At 38.4% G+C, this 21,144-nt stretch overlaps 2 protein-coding genes across 3 annotated transcripts in view; both read left to right on the forward strand.

Annotated features, from left to right (window-relative positions):
• The first annotated feature begins 2,886 nt into the window (after window positions 1-2,886).
• gtf2h1 (general transcription factor IIH, polypeptide 1) lies at window positions 2,887-11,793 on the forward strand. Of its 2 annotated transcripts, none has more exons than XM_057837310.1 (15): window positions 2,887-3,065; window positions 3,380-3,549; window positions 3,622-3,814; window positions 8,199-8,364; window positions 8,451-8,544; window positions 8,646-8,795; window positions 8,928-9,007; window positions 9,585-9,718; window positions 9,797-9,878; window positions 9,969-10,057; window positions 10,173-10,290; window positions 10,394-10,484; window positions 10,577-10,692; window positions 10,953-11,045; window positions 11,186-11,793. In XM_057837310.1, the coding sequence occupies exons 2-15, from the start codon at window positions 3,396-3,398 to the stop codon at window positions 11,270-11,272; spliced, it is 1,647 nt and encodes a 548-aa protein (XP_057693293.1). In that variant the 5' UTR covers window positions 2,887-3,065; window positions 3,380-3,395; the 3' UTR covers window positions 11,273-11,793. The 2 variants fall into 2 exon arrangements, with proteins under 2 accessions (XP_057693293.1, XP_057693294.1); XM_057837311.1 differs by having other exon boundaries at window positions 2,887-3,060.
• A 51-nt stretch (window positions 11,794-11,844) lies between these two features.
• Window positions 11,845-21,144, forward strand: part of hps5 (HPS5 biogenesis of lysosomal organelles complex 2 subunit 2) — a 36,668-nt gene continuing 27,368 nt past the window's right edge. Inside the window, exons 1-2 of the mRNA XM_057837309.1 lie at window positions 11,845-11,990; window positions 17,787-17,916. Coding sequence (XP_057693292.1) covers window positions 17,809-17,916 — 108 coding nt within the window. The 5' untranslated portion in view covers window positions 11,845-11,990; window positions 17,787-17,808. The remainder of the gene's footprint in view (window positions 11,991-17,786; window positions 17,917-21,144) is intronic.

Genomic DNA, 21,144 nt, shown 5'->3' on the forward strand with positions numbered 1-21,144 from the left:
AATTTGACCTTTATGTCTTCATTAAATGATAAATCTTTTTTCAGTGGAACAAATATATCTTTGTACATTCAACATCATTTGGGAGGGTGGAGGTTTGGATATGCGACAAGACTTTTGTCAGGGACTGTACATTTTTGTTCCAACGTATGTGTATTCAGTCACCTGCACTGAGATTAGATCCGAACATTTATAAATTACCCACTTTACTGCCCATTCATTAGATAGAGAATTTCATTATACCTACAGACAGACAGATTGACTCATTTATTTCGTACCACTTATCCTCACGTCACGAGAGTTGTGGGGTGCAGTTACCAATCCCAGTTGGCTATGGGGACACCCTGACCCCAAACTGGTTGCCAGGGAGTTGCAGGCCACAACAAGAGAAACAACCAATCATGCTCATATTCATAACTGCTGTGACTGTTCAATCTGCCAACTATTCATGTTTTGGGAAAACCTGCAAGCTCCACACAGGAAGGCAGCAGCCCAACATTGAACCCTTAAAGTGCATGTGACACGAAAAAGCATGTTTATTTCATAATGCACGTGGTATTTTATGCTCCTGAATGATATGGACTGCTTGGATGTGTGTGGAAGCGATGGCTATATTTATTTAGTTTTTTAATCCCGCGCCATGAAAATGAGTGACTTCCGGCTTCGGTCTTGCATTGAGGAGGAGGGCGCTGTGACGTGTACGGTAGAAGGCGTCCTTTTCACTAAACAGCTGTACTGTTGTGTGTGAGGACTAAGGATTCAGCAGATTTTGCGGATTAATACGTTTATTTTTCGCATCACGCCAGCCAAATGGCTGCAGAAAAATCTTGCTTCATGACGGAGAGGCGTGTGCGCCTTTTTGGAGTTTCAAAAGGTTCCCACTCACCGTGGATATTGGCCAAGCCCTACTACTGTGGGACCATTGGACTTACGAGGAAGTGAGTAAACATATTGTTTCGTATTATGTCAAATATTAATACAGCGATTACAAAGTAAACACTACAAACTTTCTTTAAATAAAGGACTACTTACGTTTGATCATTGATAGGCATGTAAAAAGCTCTCCTCGTGCACATTAGCTGCACGTTAGCTGCATAACCACTGCAGCCGCCCTCCTCCGGGGAACGAACTGTAAATTGCTCTCTGCCGGGCGGTTTGCCGATCCGCGAAAACAATCGACAACCCAGTCGTCATGTCAAATCATCCGGGCTAGTTATGTGTGATTTTCCGCTTCGAAGACTTTGAAACATCACTCGGTTCGGGTTAGCATGTCGGCTAGCTGTCACGCCTCTTGGGGTGTTTACATTCTCCGAAGCCGGGGAAGGGAAATTACATATGTCCGATTTAGGTGTCATAAAATATCGTTCGGGAGGTGCGACAGTAAAGGTGAAGTTGACAGTTTTGACCATTATGGAGTAATTTTGCCATGTGGTCCTGAATAAGTGCATTTTTATTATTTCATATTCCATTTAGTACAAGACTGTTATTTCTCATGACCATGCCATTTATTTAGCAATTGTGGAAAATACTTGGATAAAAATAATATCCTGCACAAATATTGAAGTAAAGAGACAGAAACAATGACATTTTGCAGCTTTCTTCGTCGTGTTTTCCTCGTTGTGAAAAGTTCCCCCTCGACGGGCTGACTGGTCCTTCTCAAGCCATTTATTTAGCTATTGGGGAAAAATATTTGGATAAAAAGAATATCCTGTAAAAATATTGGAGTAGAGAGACTGAAACAATGACATTTTGCGGCTCTCTTCGTCGCGTTTTCCTCGTTTTGAATAATTCCCCCTCAATGGGCTGAATAGTAAAACCGATGAGCCCATTCTCCCGCTGACGTCATCCACCTGTTGGGGACGCTCGAGCCCTATAATGGTGGGCGTGGCTAACCGACAGATTAAAAGACTAATTTCTCGGCATCTGTGCTTTGCTAAATTGTTGTATATAGTCGAATCGTCTCAAAATATGATTCTAATTCACATAATAATGCTTTTTTAATACTTTTTTCTCCTGTCGTATGCTCTTTAATCTTGCGTTTATACATAATATTTATTCATGAGTCTAGATGTTTTATAGCGTAGGTTATATGACTCAAGTAACTGTCGGACATTTTGCGGCATAAGAGTGATTTCCTCCACCAAAATACTTTTAACTCGCTCAGTTATTGACGTATTTACAAACTGTTTGGTATCTATTAAAACAAATTGTATCAACATGGTTATATGTTGCAGGCTGGATGTTAAATTTAAACAAAAAAAATATAGTATGGAGTAAAATTACTGAATTACTCTCATGTTTACAGTTTGAGGTTTGAAAATGATTGAAATTTGATCAATCTATAGTTATTTCAAAGCGCATCAATTGAGTTTGATAATATATGCCGCGAATGCCTCTGTTTTTAAGATGTCCGATAAGTGACGACGTCCGTCCTATATGGCTAACCGCTTCGTTAGAAATCTAGCCGTATTTATACGATATTTCTGCTCTTGCTAACTTCACTGTGCCCCAATTCTCAGCACAGTTAAAAAGAATGAATAAATGAATGAATTAATAAATAATATTGTTTCTTTGTGGCACGATTATCCTAATTAAATTCTCTTTTGTCTGAAGCCGAGTGTTAAATATATTCTCCTTGAGCGATGATTAATTTGATATAAGTAGAGTAGAAGCGAGTATAAGTCACACTTTCCAAATTATATACATACATATATATATATATATATATATATATATATATATATATATATATATATATATATATATATATATTTTTTTTTTTTTTTTTTTTTTTTTTTTTTTTTAATATAGAAGGGTGTCATTGTTTGCACTGGGAGCTATCGGAACAAATTATGTGGTATCTTTTACAGCCGGACATTAAGAGTGTAACACACTGTCAGCCAGCTATGTCGGCGTTGAAGTATTTCTGTACACAATTAGATTAGTCTACATTTCGTGCTAAATGGCTCAAACCCATGGAGTCAAACCCTATCACATACTTATTTTGAGATAATGTGCTGAATAAAAGGTGTAGTATCCGCAGTGGAGTCCATCCCTTTTTAGGTGAAGTAAGTTTTTCTGCCGATTTCTTCTCCCAAGCTTTTCCTCTTTACTGTAACAGCTAGCTAACGTACTGCTGCCTTAATTTTAAAAACTTGACTACACGATAAAGTCATATTCGGAACAGCAGAGAGAGGGGTTTGGTAGAAGGTACTAATATATATTCAAAACGATGCGTCGAGAGTTCAAACAATCATCTTGCAACGATGTAGATTTTGTCGAGCCTCATTGTTATTGTTCCTCAAGTTACCATACGTGTTTTATAAATGACAGAAGATTGCTTGACAACAATGTTCAACACTGACATTCTCTTTGCCCTCAGTTAACACTTCCGAGCCATGGCTTCACTGTCAGAAGAAGTTCTTCTGGTGCTAAAAAAGGTTCGCCAGAAGAAACAGGATGGCACTCTTTACTTGATGGCTGAACGCATAGCCTGGAGTCCAGAGGGCAAGGACCGCTTTACCGTCAGCCACCTTTATGCGGATATTCGCTGTGAGAGCTCTTTTCATTCAAACATTACAGTACAAAGATTGTGTAGCCGAGCGTTCTTTTATATCTCTTCAGGTCAGAAGATCAGCCCCGATGGGAAAGCTAAAATTCAGCTCCAACTCGTCCTTCACTCTGGAGAGAGTACAACATTCCACTTTTCAAATGAGAGCACGGCACTCAAAGACAGGGAGGCTGCCAAAGAGTTGCTGCAGCAGCTCCTGCCCAAGTTCAAAAAGAAAGCCAACAAGGAACTCGAGGAGAAAAACAGGTGAGCTATTTTCACTTTTAATCCTTGGGTCAATAATATACACAAGGGAATCACGCAGTTGCACAATTTGACATTTTTAACCTTTTATAGGATAGTATTCTTTATAATATTTGATAAGTTGTTAATAAAAACAGAATAAATACAAATAAATGAGTGAAAACAAATATACTTATTAGAGCTGGGCGATAGTATATTGGTACATTGTGATAGGATTAGGCATTTGCCGGTATGATATTCTGACGGTATGATAACCTTAAACCAAAATTACACGGTATCACGGAATTGCGGTTAGAGGTGTCCCGACTAGTCAACGTAGTCAAGGTCGTCGATGACGTAAATGCGTTGACGAGCACAGCATTCCGTCGACGGTTAATGAAGGGTTAAAAATATATGTATGGATGGAAAGTTGAGAATGTTGGATGCTCAGTACGAAAGCGGGGAAGAACACCTAAAGCGCCGTCACCGAGTGGTAATTTTGGAAGACGACAGGAGACAACAAGCTGGCAGATTGTAAGTCCATCTAACTAGCTAATGACATGTTTTATTGAATTGCTAAGCGTGTCGCGATATGCAATGAGTCCATTTATCGCACGGGAAATAAAAATGAGGTAGGTAATTTTCAAGGCTGTGTTTTATTGCGTGCGTGTTGATGGCATATGAGACTCCAGTTCCTTTCACAGATGTCTATTGGTTATGAACACGCCGTAGAATTAAAGTTCCGACATAGAAAATAAGGAAACACATCTATATTAAACACTGTAAATGTTAGCATTGCTACATTAAGGCTTATGGGAAAAAATACAACCTACTTTAGCCTGCTATAAAACATTGGCAGTCTTCTCCAAAACGCAAACTTGCAGTTAAAAGGTGACACTTCAAACTTGAAAAATCGCTGGTTAACAGCATTTGCAAACGGAAAAAAAAAAAAAATCTATTGCTGACACCACATGCAATGATAAAAAAGTGTTTTTTGTGGAGTGTAAAGCTTACGGTTAATGGTTTAAAAAAGGTACTTCCGTTGAACATTTCAAAATATAAATAACGATTTCTGGAGTTAATCCCACATACTTCAGAGTTCAGATTCTACACTAAGAATAGCTTTAAATGACACCCTTTATAAAAAAAAAAAATCTGATTGGCAAGGATTAATCATCATAATTATTATAATACCATTATACATAGTAGTATACTATAATATTAATGCTAGATATTTTGATCTAAACATATTTTTGAGAAAATACTGCATAACTATCAAATTGTTTTCTTTTTCAATTTTTCTCACTGACACCATCTTACTACAAGTCAAGGTCACGTGCATGCATGATTCTCATTTGGAGCAAGCCGCTATCTTAGACAATGGATACTAGACTAAGCCTGTCGCAATATGCAATAATTCCATTTATCGCACAGTAAATGAAAATGAAGGCAGTAATTTTCCTGCTGCGATTTATCGCCTCACGTGCGTGTGTGCGTGCGTGCGTGCAGCAGATGTGCGGCGGACGACGTGCTGTTAAAAGTTCGGCTTCCTTTTTACCAACAGCGCAATATGCTGTGATGAGGATTCACTCTGTTTTACTGTATTGACTTCTGGGTATGTTAGTTTTACACATTTGAACCTGGCCTAAGCTACGTTCATACTACACGTCTTAATGCAAGAATCCGATTTTTTTGTGTTTTTCCGACTCGAGTGAGGCATTAACTTGACGGTCTGAACGCGACAAGTCACAAAGAACTGGACCATTTCAAATCCGATCTGGGTCACTTTCGTATGTGGTCTAAATCTGATCTGGGCCACATTTTTCCAGAATGTGGCTGGCGGTCTGAACTTTCAAGTCTCCAGAATCGGGATTCATGCATTAATGACGTCAGCAAAGTGAAAGCGGCATGCAGGACGGGAGCGATATAGCTGTGCATTAGCTTGAACTCTGCTTTTATGCACGATCGGGCTTGAACACGGTCATAAAAAAATGAGGGCTGTCAAACAATTAAAATTTTTAATCAAGTTAATTACAGCTTAAAAATTAATTAATCGTAATTAATCGCAATTTAAACCATCTATAAAATATGCCATATTTTTCTGTAAATTATTGTTGGAATAGAAAGATAAGACACAAGATGGATATATACATTCAACATACGGTACATAGGGACTGTATTTGTTTATTATAACAATAAATCAACAAGATGGCATTAACATTATTAACATTGTTAAAGCGATCCATGGATAGAAAGACTTGTAGTTCTTAAAAGATAAATGTTAGTACAAGTTATAGAATTTTTATATTAAAACCCCTCTTAATGTTTTCGTTTTAATAAAATTTGTAAAAATTTCAGTAAAAAAATAAACTAGTTGCCCGCCATTGTTGATGTCAATAATTACTTACACAATGCTCATGGGTGCTGAAGCCTATAAAATCAGTCGCACCCAAGCGCCAGCAGAGCGCGGCAAAACTCCATAAAACACAATTATCATGTGGGCATTTCACTATACTGTCATTTAAATCCGTCTGAGCGGGGCATGTGCGTTAATTGCGTCAAATATTTTAAAGTGATTAATTTAAAAAATTAATTACCGCCCGTTAACGCGATAATTTTGACAGCCCTAAAAAAAATAAATGAAGAAAAGGATAAGCCTGACAATTTCCGATTTTATTTCTATGCGCCAAATGAGCAATATTTCAATATTGCTTACATGGCCAAGATGGGGCAAATTGACACACCCACGTCATGTCACGCACACAAGTCAAGGCTTATGTACGTGCGTGTATGCGTTCTCTCAGTCCATATAAACTTTGAATAAAGGACTAAACGGGGATTATTAATGACTGTTATTTGTGTCATCTTTTTGGAAATCAAAATATGATCACCCTGGAATGACATACAGCTAGCATGTGTAATTTGTTTTGATGCTTCTGCGCATGCGGTCACTTTGCTGAGCGCATCTCGGACTGCGAATTAGTGCGTATGCGTGATACTTGAACGGGCTCCATGGACAAAGGCAGTCTGAACGGTCACGCCAAAAAAACAGACGTGACAAAAAATCGGATTTGTGCATTAAAACCTGCAGTATGAACCTAGCCTTGAAGGCAAATTTTTGTTACTGCTACTTAATCTCTTTTTCTCTGTTGTTGTTTGTGTTACTACAACTTTATACCTCTGGGCCTAAATGCTTAAGTTATTGAAGTGCAATTTTATCTTTCCTTGAAAAAGATATTTTATTCATTCTGTGTTTCTATGCGGTATTGATGTTGTTGTCTCTTACTTAAAAGATCATGGTCTATTGTTTTTAGTTGGGATTTCTTAAAAAGTATTTTTTAATTTAAGAGTAAACGGTTATTGCGTTTAAATGGGTGTACTTAATATTACTTAGTATTATTTATATATACTGTATTCTTACTGTGTTATTGTAAATTTAAAAAATGGGGGGAGGGGGGTAATAATATCGTATATCGCAATAATTTATGAGAGAATTTATCGCCCACTAAAATTTGTTATCCCGACAGGCCTATACTAGACACCTCATCGAATTTACCAAAAGCACCTACAATCATCATATTAATTTATTTTTTTAAAATTGATTTTCACATAGTTATTAGCCTAGCTATTGCTATGTAGCTGTTATTCATTAAAACAAACATTTTGTTCTGTTTATTACTAATCAACATAAAAAAGCATTAATGGTTGTTCCCCCCATTACACTCTATAAACTTGATTTAAAAAAAAAAAAAAAAAAAGTCCCAAACTGAAGGCCCATCAAGGCGCCACTCAAGTAGTTGTTATTGCTTTTCTCGTAGAATCCAACTATGAAATCCTGCCCCTTCGTCATTCGTGAATTAATCTTAAAAGTCCTAAAACTTTGTAGCTATCTAGCATGGGCCAGTATCCATCCTTGGAGCTCGATTTTTGCTTTTTTTGTATGAGATTAGATAATTGCAGATTTTGATAGGAGTTAACCAGATGAGCGAAGCCTTTTGTAGGTTAGGAATTGACCAGTAGAGGGCAGCCTTTAGCCTGTTTATCACAGTAGTGGTTTAAAAAAAAATCATAGTAATGAATTCATTCCCCACTATAGACGTCAAATGCCCTTGAACAGGGAGGACTGGCTGTGAATGCTTCTATTACAGTGCTATTGAAAGTGCAAGACGGCCAATTCAATTTCACCGGGAGAGGCTGGCAGCGGTCATTCGCTGCCAGCCTCTCCCAGTCAAAACGGGTTGGACGTCTAGCGCCGTCAATGGCAGCCAATGAGTTAAATAAGTATGCGCTATTAAGGGTTTATACTTTGTACATCCTGTCATCAAACATATACTACCAATCACATTTTGTCGCCGTTCACAGATATTCAAGCGGTATATCTCTAAAAATATGTATTTTTCACCTATAGGATGCTTCAAGAAGACCCGGTGCTTTTTCAATTGTATAAAGATTTAGTGGTCAGTCAAGTAATCAGTGCCGAAGAATTCTGGGCTAATCGATTAGGGGGCCTAAACCACACAGATCCTGCAGTATGCAACAATAAACAGGAAGTTGGTATATCTGGAGCTTTTTTGGTGAGTGACTCAATCGACTGCCATGTAGAATTTCATCCTGACTTTCAGCTACGTTAAAAGAATTTTGCCATTTTTCTTCTATACAGGCTGATATCCGGCCTCAAACAGACGGCTGCAACGGCTTGAGATATAACCTGACAGCTGATATTATTGAATCCATCTTTAGAACCTATCCTGCAGGTAAATGTGACTACCGTACATGCTCTGGAGGGAGGGTCCTTTGTATACCCAATCTATGTCCGTGTGTACGCAATTTTTATGAACTCAACTTGTCATTGCAGTGAAGCAGAAGTATTGTGAGAATGTGCCTCATAACCTGACGGAGAAGGAGTTCTGGACACGTTTTTTTCAGTCGCAGTATTTTCACAGAGATCGTATCAATACCAGCACACAGGACATCTTTACTGAGTGTGCCAAGCAAGACGAAAAAGGTAGGAAGCATTTAGTTGGTACAAATGTATTGGTTATACTGTAGGTAGGTAGGAATGAATGCATCATTTTTGCTTCACGGTTTCATTGTTTTTGTAAAAAAAAAAAAAAAAAAACTTTGTTTTCTCCAAAAGGGTTAAAATCAATGGTGGGGCAAGGAGTTAAAAACCCTCTGGTTGACCTGCAGTCATTAGAAGATAAATCCTTGGATGAGGTAAGGGTTCATGACATGATGATTCTTTTTTTCAACATTACTTTATTTGTTTCTATTGATGGATGGATTGAACGTTTATTTCCGTCAATGGCACCCAATGAGTTAGTGTTGGGAATATGGCCTAAAAATGAAATCTCAGATATTTTCACCAAGAGTTTTGATTTGTAATTTATTTTTTTAAATACTTCCTCAATTTTAATGAGATAATAAGAGCAAAATACAGGGAAAGCTCAAAACAAGTTAAACCTTTAGAGGGCACTCGTTGAATTCATTGACCACCATTCTCGGCGCTAGATGTCCAATCCATTTTTTCCTGATTAAGTTGGCATTGAAATCGATTTAAGCTGAACTTGAGTTGAAGTCAAGGCAAGTTGGGTTGAACTCAAGCTTTAATTCAACACAAAAAATCAACATAGAAACACTCAAATTATTTTTTTAATCGTCAGCAATATAAAGAAAAAAACTTATTATTATTATTATTTTTTTTGTAGGCTTTTGCAATAAATCCACAAGAGCTGATAACGGTTGAAGTTGCTTTTTGGGAAATGGGAGTGATTTGCTGTTGTCTATGTTGCAGGGTTACGGTGTCAGCACATCACTGCCCTCCACTTCAAATTCAAACCGAACTGTGAAGGAGAGCAGCAACTATGCCATTATAAAGCGCTTCAACCATCACAGTGCTATGGTGCTGGCAGCAGGCTCACGCAAAGGGTATGAATATAAAAAAAAATAGCTATAGCTCTCCAAAGAATGTCCTTGTGATAAATCTTAACTTGTATTGTTTTTAAGGGAGAATGACCAAGGTAGTGAAACAAGCAGCACTGATGGAAACTCACGAGATTCTGACCTCTTTCAGCCTCCTATCAAGAAGGTAAAATGGCTCTGCTGTTTTTTCCCCCACTTTATAAAGATAACAATATAAAGAATCATTCACATTCCTGTTTTTGGACATTTTTCATAGGTGAAATTACAAGAAGCCATAGAGTATGAGGATCTTCAAAGGGAAAACGGACCAAAAGTGGTTGCATTAAATCTCAAAAAGTCAGACAGGTTGAACTTTTGTCCTCCTTTGCTAGAGTTTGTGACTTAGTTGGCACATAAAATCAATTGCATATATCCTCAGAGTGTTATGTTGTTTGATCTTCCTTGATTGTTTTCTTGTCAGGTATGCTCATGGTCCTGTGCCTCTTCAGTCGCTAAAGTATACAACGAGCCAAGAAATCATCAACTCCATCAATCACATTCAGCATGAGATGGCAAATTACAAACCCAACCTAACTCAGGTTCCTTCAAACACTATTTGCTCCCCTTATTTTGCGTTACTCAATTTTTGCTAGTTTTATCAGTTATTTGGGAGTCAAACGTCTTACCACAATCTCTCGTTAGGTTTTGACCAGCACAGCAGCAAGTTCCGCCATCGCAGCACTTTCTCCCGGTGGCGTCCTCATGCAGACCGCATCGCAGCAAGCCATAAATCGTGCGTTGTGACACATGTAGACCATTTGTGTTTTTTCTCCCCGCCACTTCATTTCAGTGCTTGGCCTTTTCTCATTTGTCCTTATTTTGCAGAAATGGTACCATCTGACATACAAGGCGAACTGAAGCATCTTTATACAGCTGCTGGGGAGTTATTGAGACATTTTTGGTCTTGTTTTCCTGTAAACACGCCATTTCTAGAGGAGAAGGTGACCTGTTGTTTTTTACCGTTACTGCAAATATTTTAATATTGGGCCTAGACCCCAGACTGACTCTTCCTTCCCACTGAGCTAAAAAAAAAAAAAAAAAAAAAAGTAAACTTTGACTGTTAACTCATTGACGGTTTTGGACGTCCCATTAATTTTGACTGGGAGAGGCCAGTGTTACTGGTTTAAATGAATTGGGTGTCCATCATCAATGGCAGGCAATGAGGTAAATTAAAATATCATGTCTCATTTTTTTGATACAGCTGATAAAAATGAAGTCTAACCTTGAGAGATTTCAGACAACCAAGCTCTGTCCTTTTCAAGAAAAGATTCAGCGTCAGTACTTAAATAAGAACGTAAGTAATGTTTTTAACATACGCATAGCATAACATATTATTAAGGCCAAAATAAATATTTTTGTAGTTTCAATTAGTTGGGATTTCACATGAATAACTGACTTTCCTTGTTTGATCTTGTTTCACTGACCCTACTGTAGCTCACATCACACTTAGAGCAAATGCTTCAGACGGCGTACAGCAAGTTCCACGTCTGGCAAACACGTCGCTTGATGAGAAAAACCTGAGGGCCAGACGCTTGTCAGCAAAGGACAATGAAGACAAAGTGTACAAGGATGTCCCATGGAGGACTTTGGCGCCTGCTGAATCTACGCATCGCAGCCAGGCTTCACTGGAGGCTCATGATGACGGCATCAATAGATGCTGCCGCTGCTGAATCGGTTAATGTTTAAGCAAGGCATAAGGCATTTTAGTCACAAAAACTTGTTTCTTACTTTTTGTGTTCTTTCTATGAGAGATTGGTTTCAGTAATGGGACAATATGACGCGTTTCGCATGGAAATCATGCAGGCTCTCAGGATGACAAGCAGAGGACTGCCAACGAGAGCTTGAACATAGAACACGGGAAGCCCCTCTGGGAAAAGGACAAAAACTGTTCCATAGTTAGTGAATTTAGCAATATTCCAATTTCACCTCACACCAGTTGGGGTGTGTGAAGCGCAGTCACACTGTCCGATTCTGTCTGCACTGTACTGTATATACAAAATCCTACTCTGAATTAAAGAGGCTAACAGTTTTGTTGGAAGTTGCACGCAGGTTGGATTCATGCCTTCTTAGATTTTGACTTTTATCCCAACTTGCGGATTCCTGGTGAGGCGTGTCATCAATGCACTTGGGTTAAAAACATGCTCAGTAATCAACATTCACTTCGGGGAAGCGGAGGGAGGCTGTCGACCTCACCGCTAGGGCGGACTGACTAACTGGCCACTGGGCTCCATCTCCCACGGTAACGCGAGTGGTTTTCTCTAAAAGGCTTAGCAAAAGAGATGCAAGGTGGAAAATACACGAGTCTGTTGTTGTTTTTATTTTCGTGCTCTCGCTCTGAATTTAATCGTTTATACTTGAACGACAACAGCTAGCATGTTTGCTATCGTCCTCATAAAAAAACAGCAAGGGCTTGTACAGGAAATGTGATACACTTTAGCTCTATTTACAGTATTTCTACAGCGTTGACAACTATTGAAGTATCATTTAATATGTAGACAAGTGTTAGTATTTCAATGGTTAGTAGACATATTTCGTCTCGTGACCGACTGGCCCCTTTTTGGTTGTCTGTGCAAATGAGTCGCTTTCTGCCGAAGCGACCTAACTTCGTGTGATGGTTCGCCAATTGTATAATTGTAGGTAAATACAGTTCAATTAAGTGAGGTCACTTTGGCCAGTTTATTAGAGATTGGATTGACTGGAGATAACTTTCGGCTATAGTCACGTGGCAAACTATGTTACTGCATCCCCGAAGATTCGCAAAGTTATCCCAACTTTCTTGTGGGAAAGAACACATTAACCTTGACGGTTGGAGAGATCAAATCCACTTTGACTGGGAAGGCTAGGAATGATCTTTGCCAGCCTCTCCCAGTCAAAACAGATTCGACGTCAATCACCGTCAGCGGCACTGAAACATGATAAATCAATGGCAGATTGTTCAAATAGAGTCGATGTCAATTGTCAATGGCAGCAACTGAGTTTTAATCATGTGCATCACCATTACAAAAAAAACCTTGTCTAATAACTAGAAAAAACGCTCAATCAATTTTTCTGACGTGTGATAGTGTAATAAAAAACAAATAAAAGCCACTATTTCCAGGAAGTAGCTGCCGGACAGGGGGGCAGAAATTTTATAAATACCGGTTCTAAGCCAATCACATACAATTGTCCCAGAATGTCCCTCCTTCCTTGTGATGTAATTAATACCCATTACCAAAGGCATCTCAAGTCTATCAGTACTTATGTGTGTGTGTGGGTATACCTGACTTCATAAAATGGCTACACTTGTAAGCGATATAATTTTTTTGTGTGTCTAAATATCATCTTTTCCATTCTCAGAAGATCTATGAAATCCACCATTTGAATACATAAATACAATGATTAACTTGTCTTTCACATGAAGCTCACTAATATTAGGCAGGGGCACTGCCAGGGATTTTGGGCCCCATGGAAAGATATCACTTTGGGCCCCACCACCAGTGCCGGGACACACACACATTTAGAGTATAAACTAGTGAGTCACGATAATACATTTTTCAACCGATAACCGATAATTTCCTCCTCATTCCAACCGGTAACCGATAATGTCAAGCCGATAATTCTATTAAGAGATTTATGTAAAATTTTAAAGTATACACAAAAGAAAATATTACTGTGCAAAAATATAATTTATGGCTCTTTTTTTTCAACATATGAACAAGTATTCAATTCCAACAGCTACATATGACAGATTGTCTGACATTGTGTAACGGTAAACTTTTGACAACAATTACTTACAGAGTAAATACCTAAGTTGCACAAAAATGCCTTTAAAAGTAAGCCATTCCTAACATATATAACATTAATACACTGCAAAACACACCTCCTTAAAACTAGTCAGTTTTAAGTGTAAATCTATTGGAAATAAGTGAAATTATCTGCCAGCGCTTCAAGTGTATTTCTCTCAGATTTCTTGGAAGAAAAATAGCTAGCTGAAAATAATCTTAACAGCCTTATTTTAAACAATACATTATTATACTTAATCCTAAAAAAAACTTAGAAGAAGGAAAGATTTTGAATAATATTTGTGGCTACAGAATATTATTATTTCATTACAACAGGAATGTGCATATTAAATTGATAAGTGTTAATAAGTGCCAAAAAGTTTTGATTATCTACTGTGACTGTAATTGAGCAGACAAATAAGTTAAATTAATTTGAAAAGTGATTGCTAATGTTATATGCTTTGTTGCACACTGTGAAAATGATTAACTCAAAAGAGCAAGATGTCATGTACCCATTCTGCAGCGCTTTGTTTACATTTGCGGCACTCACGACATTTGCTTTACAGCAGCTAAACTGATACACGGCTGTACTATTTGGACGGAGTTGGAGCTCGCATCCCCCTGCGTGTTGTTTTGTGCCTGAGTTTTGTTAAGCTGAAAATAAAGGCAGCGTTACAAAGTCATCTGACCGCTCGTCATTTTACATACTGAATGCATTATTGACTGGCTGACTTCGTTTTCTCCATGTTTAAATTATCAAGTAACCACTGTGCCGTCATGATAAGCTTACTTACTGGACATCACTTTTCCAAATGTCCGTGGTGAAAATGTGATTGGCATGTTTTTCAGGAAGAATTGTGGTCGTATAAACGGCATTATTTTTTTTATCCAGGGCTTTGGCTCTCGGGTCATTTCGGTAAAAAAAAAAATCGTGTTTCGTCTCGGCGGCGGCAGCTACGTTCGTACCGGATAATCTGCCCGCACCGGCTGGTTCGCCGCGGCGTATTTGGGGTCTGGCTCTGCTCGCATCCCGTGGGGGAACGCTCGAGAAACCGGGGTGTTCGCCGGAGGTCCCGAAGCCAGGGAACCGGGCTCAGCCCGCCAACGGCGAGGCGGCGGCGGCCTGCCGGACCAGCCAGAGCGGCGGGCTCCGTCGGAAGACGGCTGCTTGCCGACTATCGATCTCCAGTCGTGCCGGTGTTTAGCCTTAGATGCGAGTTTACCACCCGCCTTGGGCTGCATTCCCAAACAACCCGACTCTGTATCATCACAAGCCCCGTAGTTTAACTTAGTTTGTGTTTACAATAGCTCTAGCATTCCCGCTAGCAGCAGCCTCGTATTCGTTCCAAAAATCTTTGTGATGCAGTTTTAAATGGATGCTGGGTTAGTGGTTTTGATTTTGAATGAGGACGCTTTCTTTCCACCTCGTGGAACTTCTGCGGTACATGTTTTGCAGATGGCGAGAGCGTCGTTTTTTTTTTTTTTGTAACAGCCGCCATAATATTCAACTAGTTCTTGTCATGTAACTCCGCCTCCTCAACCCCTCCTCCCTCAGGGGCTTCAGAGATGGGAGGGGTTGAGGGGGCGGCGTGCTGAATTCTTCGGTTGTGCACATTTGGAGGCTAAATCAAGCATATAATTATAGAATTTTTTATCATCTGGATTATTTGTGTGACGTCATAATTGCCATTATCGGCCGATAATTATCGGTGACCGATATTATTGTGTATCTTTAGTATAAACTATGTAATTTCCTGCATTCTGGTGATTCTTTACACACTAATTTTTGCATTTTCTGCATTAATTTAAGATGAAAATATATTTATGTAAACATACTGCGTATAGAGCAATAACGAATAGACTGATATCATCTATAAGAAATGTACTGAAGGCCATCTTTTACAATCTAAATATATTTTTATTAGAAATATTCTCCAAGCAAATACCATATTGACTTAGAATAAATGTTTTGTTTGAACTTAACTATACTACAGTATAAATTACAGTATACAACTGTTTTAGTATGAAGAGATTGCTAAGGGTTTGCCTGCTGTACTGATTAAATATAAGTTAAAAGTGGAGCAAACACGAGCTAGCAAACAATTACAGTATTTCATTATGGAGTAGGCTTAACCTCATCTGGAAACTCGCGATCTCCACTATAGGCTACAGCTCCGAAGCTAGGTCCCTTGTTAACAAACTAAATTCAATTGATGACAAACTAAATTCAATAAATTCTTGACAAACTCGATTCAAGCCGATTTTAAAAAAGAAAAATTCCACACCAACTTTCAACATCTGTAGGATACCAAAAAATGCCATCATTATTTGGAATTCATGTTTTTGAATAGGTGAATGTCGTTCATTGTGGCCGGGAAAATCCCGTATTTCTTACGGCGTGAGCTGGGACCTCTCTTCGGAGCTAAGATAACAGGTTAATTTTCAGCACTACACTGACACAAGACACCAACCTCCCTTTGTCACATCCTGTTGGCCTTTTCTACCCACCTCCTGTTTTGCTTTCTTTCCTCTTTTGAAAACCCGATTTTTGTTTTGAAAATTTTCTGCAGTACGCGCGCTGCGTACTTCGAGTCATTGACTGGTGTAGATGCACAACGCTGCTTCCGATCGGATCGAAAGAAGGGAGGACCAAACCATTTAATTAAAATACGGGGGTTGGGGGGGTGGCTGGCAATACATATGCTCTCTGGGTGTTTACTTTTTGCCAAAAACAAAACAAGAAAAAGAAAACCTTCATTTTATTCCTATTAAAATTATAATGATTAATATTGAAATTTGCAAACGATTACCTAATGTTCTAATTTTCTTTGTGGGCCCCCATCAGGGCATGGGCCCTTAGAATCAGTATCATTTTTCACCCCTATACGGCATCCTTGATATTAGGTGTTGTCTTTCTCTTTAAAACTATTACCTCCATACCCAGAATAGAACCCACAACCTTCAGGTCAAGAGATGAAAGCTGTAGTACTTGAACCATGCAAGGAAGATCAGGTCCCGGAATGGTCCCCAGTCAGTCATGGAGCACATGTAGACGAAAACAGTCATTTTCACTGGCATCTAAGGACAATAGAGGCTTTAGTTAACCTGATTTAACCCACACAAGCACAGAAAAGAGCATGCTTTCTCTACATGAGGCTCCTTAGCTTACTGTGGGTCAAATTTGGGAAAATTCTTTGGGCAAGTGTTCCTCTCCCTATTCTTTTGGGCACAAAAACAATTGGGCAGAAAAACAACTGATGTGAGGAGGTGCTCAAGTGATGGATGCCAAACATTCAGTATATAACAAAATCAAAAAGTTTGTAGTTTTTGTTGTGATGAATTTATTTCAACTTACAGCATGTTGTAGTGTAGTTGTACACAACTACACACTATTGCTATTGATTCAACAGAACACTTCATGCTACTTGACTGCAATCAGCTACAGGATAATACTCTTTTCACCACATTATGACAGCAAATTTAATTATGTAACTCGAGATTTTGTCGTGTTTTGATTGCATTTTTCCAATTAAGCCACCAACACCTAATCCATTTTAAGTGTACTACTCTCCTTTAAGCAAAACTGGATATTGAGTGCTATTTTTTTTTTTTTTTACTCATTAAGTCCTGAGCGTTTTCCCCACCAGTGTGTGTAAGGCACAAGTTGCTATCTAAACCCCAAATCGGGGATAATCAGTTTGCCAAATACTTGTTGCTCCTTTTATATGAAACAATCATTCTTATCTTAAAAACCGAGTTAATGCAGGATCACATAGGCATTTTTTCAGAGTAAAGTCAGCTTTTTACTGCATTAGTGTCCATGTATTATAATCTTGATCATCAGCCTGTGTTATTTTAGGTCAAAAATTATACTGTAATGCAAAATGTTCCCCCAATAGCAAACAAACAAAATCACTGCTAATTCCCACATTCTGAGGTTGTCACTACTTCAAAATATTATAGTTTTAACTTTTTGTTCAATTTTGAATAATTGAGGGTAACACTTCAATACCTAAACTGCGTTGACAACATGTGGGAATGTTTACTAAAAACGCCACCACGAGAAATTGTGTTAAAAATTTTAAGTATGCGGTGCTGTGGATTCCTTTTCACAATTCAGCTGTTTACACTGTCTGCGAGGGCTTAGATAACAAGAGTCATGGCTGGCCAATTTGAGAGACTTAAGAACCCTGCTGAGAGTCATATGATACCACACTATATGTGACCAAGCAAAAACGTGACTATTAAAGGCGGTCTATCTGCTTCTCTTGTAGTTGTGAACGGTCGTGAGGGAAGATGCCTCGGGTAGCAGTCGTACCAGAGGTCCACACTCATGTCTTGGCAGAATTACACTGCCTGGACCCTCTTCTTTCCACTTTGCGGTTAGACTCCGGCAGGCTCAAGGTAGATATGATCACACGTGTTTGAAGCCATGCTCAAAAATGAAGTACTGCATTATCTGCATCGTAATTTGTATTTTATCCTTCTGTTCTGAGCCCATAAACGAACCACTCAGTACTGATACAAGTGGGAAAGGTGCTTGAAGTGGGTAAATATAAAACATGCATAAAATCAATATTTGATGGGATTTCTTTTAGAGGTATGAATAAGCATGAAAGCCACATTTACAGAAAAGTATAACAGCAGATCAAAACAAACACACACAAATAGAGTTGGGTACCGAAAGCTGATATAATTTTGGTAGCGGTTTCAAATCAAACAACGCTCCGGAACCATTTTAAAAACTACCGCGTAATGACCGGTATTGGCTGAAACCCAAACGATACCCACCTGTGCATACAAACAGTACCTGCCATAGTCTGATCCATTATGAGTAGTGAAAATTCCATACAGTACAGGCCAAAAGTTTGGACACACCGCATTCAATTCAATACAAATGATGGTCTCAATCCCACTGTTAAAGCAAGAAATTCCTATAATCAATCCCGATAACCCCCATACTTTTCACTTGAGAAGATTGGTGAAAAAGGATCGTACATTTTTCTTCTTTATTCTATACAGTATATTAGATTTTACTTTTTTTTTTTTACCCAGAGACGCCAACAGTGGCTCAACCAGTTTCACCAATGAGACATCGCAATAATAATTACATGACTCCATTATACCATTCAGACTCAAGCTTGCTGTTCTATGATCACGGCGGAGTCTTCAATCACGTGGCATCTTTAAAGCACAGTAAAAAAAAAAAAAAATCACATGGAGTGCCTCTGCAAGCATGACTCAAAAGCGTGGATTTTAATCTATCTCCCAGTTTTTATTTGGCACCGATTGACCACGGAAAACCGGATATGTGATCCTTTTAATTTCATAATAGGAACTATATTTTCTCCACTAGAGGGCACTCATGCTCTTTGGACGAATGATGCTTAATTTCTGTAGATTTTTTTTTTCTCTCGTCAGAATTCAATGTTTTTTGTTATTAAATTTTTTTTGGCTTAATGTGGTTATTTAATATGTTATAGTACAGTATAAAAATAATAACAGCTCACACAGATAACTTTGTGCTGAAAAAAAAATACCATCGTTTAAAAGAAAGAACAAAAAATCAGACATCTTAAGCGGTTACTTACAATGTTACTCATTACTTGAGTATTCTTTTCACCAAATACTTTTTTACTTGTACTTCATTACAAAGGTTTGGATGACTACTTTTACTTGGGTAATTATATTTTTAAGTAATGCTACTCTTACTTGAGTAAATTTTTTGGCTAATCTACCCACCTCTGCTGATAAGGCATACAGTCCCTGACAAAAGTCTTGTCGCTTATCCATTTTGTAGAAAACAATTGCTAATAACCAGACTTTTAATTATTCAGTTGGTTTCAGAAATGGCTCATATGAAAGCTAAGACCCTCCCAAATGATGCTGAATGTACAAAAATATTTCAAAAATTAATGAAGACATAAGTTTTGGCAAGACAAAAGTTTTGTCACCTACAGAAAGTAGTGTGAAAATTGAACAAAAAATGTACTTCAAATACAAAAATATGTTACAAAACATAAGCGAATTAAATAGTGGAGCTGTGGGATCCAAATTTAATATTTTGTATGACTTCCATGGGCTTGAAGGACTGCATCCATGCGGTTCGGTAAGGATTCATACAATTTATTGATGAAGTCATAAGGAACATCAAAGAAAGCAGTCTTGCATGCCTCCCGGAGTTCATCAACATTCCGGGGTTTCGTCTTCCATGCTTCCTCTTTCACCCTACCCCAGACATGCTCAATGATGTTCATGTCTGGTGACTGGGCTGGCCAGTCCTGGAGGATCTTGATGTTTTTCCACTGCAGCAGAGCTCCACGAGACCTGGTCCCCTGAAGTCCCTGTGTCAACCGGAACAGTCTGTCGAATTCTGTCTGGAAATGGCCTCCATGGTCGAATCAGTGCCCAGAAACCAGCATTAAGCTAAAGATGATTTAAAAAACCGTGTGGCATTTGCCAAGGCCCACAGCCTGTCAAAAGGATGGATGCTGGAAAAGTGGCAAAAGGTGGATTTTTCAGACGAATCTTCCATTGAATTACACCACAGTCGCTGCAGATATTGCAGGAGACCTACTGGAGCCGGCATGGATCTGAGATTCACTCAGAAAACTGGCGTTTGGTGGTGGCAAAATCATGGTCTGGGATTACATTCAGTATGGGGGTGTGCGAGAGATCTGAAGGGTGGAAGGCAACATAAATCATCTGAAATATCAACAAATCTTAGCTGCCTCTTACATTCCTAACCATAAAAAGGGACAAATTCTGCAGCAGGATGGTGCTCCATCACATACTTCAATCTCTACCTCAAGGTTCCTCAAGGCAAAGAAGATCAAGATCCTCCAGGACTGGCCGGCCCAGTCACCAGACATAAACATCATTGAGCATTTCTGGGGTAGGATGAAATAGGAAGCATGGAAGACGAAAAATAAGAATGTTGACTGCTTTCTTTGATGTTCCTGATGACTTCATCAATAAATTGTATGAATCCTTGCCGAACCGCATGGATGCAGTCCTTCAAGCCCATGGAAGTCATACAAAATATTAAATTTCGATCTCATAGCACCACTTCTTAATTCGCTTATGTTATGTAACATATTTTTGTATTTGAAGTATAGTTTTTGTTCAATTTTCCCACTACTTTCTGCAGGCAACAAAACTTTTGTCTTGCAAAAATTTGACCTTTATGTCTTCATTAAATGATAAATCTTTTTTCAGTGAAACAAATATATTTTTGTACATTCAACATCATTTGGGAGGGTCTTAGCTATCATATGAGCCATTTTTGAAACCAATTCAATAATTAAAAGTCAGGTTATTAGCAATTGTTTTTACAAAATGGATAAGCAACAAAACTTTTGTCAGGGACTGTACATGTGAAATGAAAACCATTTCAGGTGAACTACCACTTGAACCCTATTGAGCGAATGCCAAGACTGCAAAAAAAGTAATCGGACAAAAGGGTGGCTACTTTGAAAAAAATAGAAAATAAAACATGTTTCAATTATTTAATCTTATTTTGCTATATGTGATATTTAGATCATATAAATTACGCATTATATTTGAGAAATTACTGTCAGTTGGTTTCACCTAACTCACTTTTCTGAAGCAAAAAGTTTAGAAAACCTTTTG

The sequence above is a fragment of the Corythoichthys intestinalis genome, chromosome 5 (genome assembly GCF_030265065.1).
Source record: "Corythoichthys intestinalis isolate RoL2023-P3 chromosome 5, ASM3026506v1, whole genome shotgun sequence".
Taxonomy (NCBI): Eukaryota; Metazoa; Chordata; class Actinopteri; order Syngnathiformes; family Syngnathidae; genus Corythoichthys; species Corythoichthys intestinalis.

Coding starts and splice junctions, on each gene's coding strand:
- gtf2h1 (XM_057837310.1), top strand. CDS start 3,396: ATGGCTTCACTGTCAGAAGAAGTTCTTCTGGTGCTAAAAAAGGTTCGC. Junction 8,545..8,645: donor CTTTAGAACCTATCCTGCAG/GTAAATGTGACT, acceptor TTGTCATTGCAG/TGAAGCAGAAGTATTGTGAG. Junction 9,008..9,584: donor AAGATAAATCCTTGGATGAG/GTAAGGGTTCAT, acceptor TCTATGTTGCAG/GGTTACGGTGTCAGCACATC.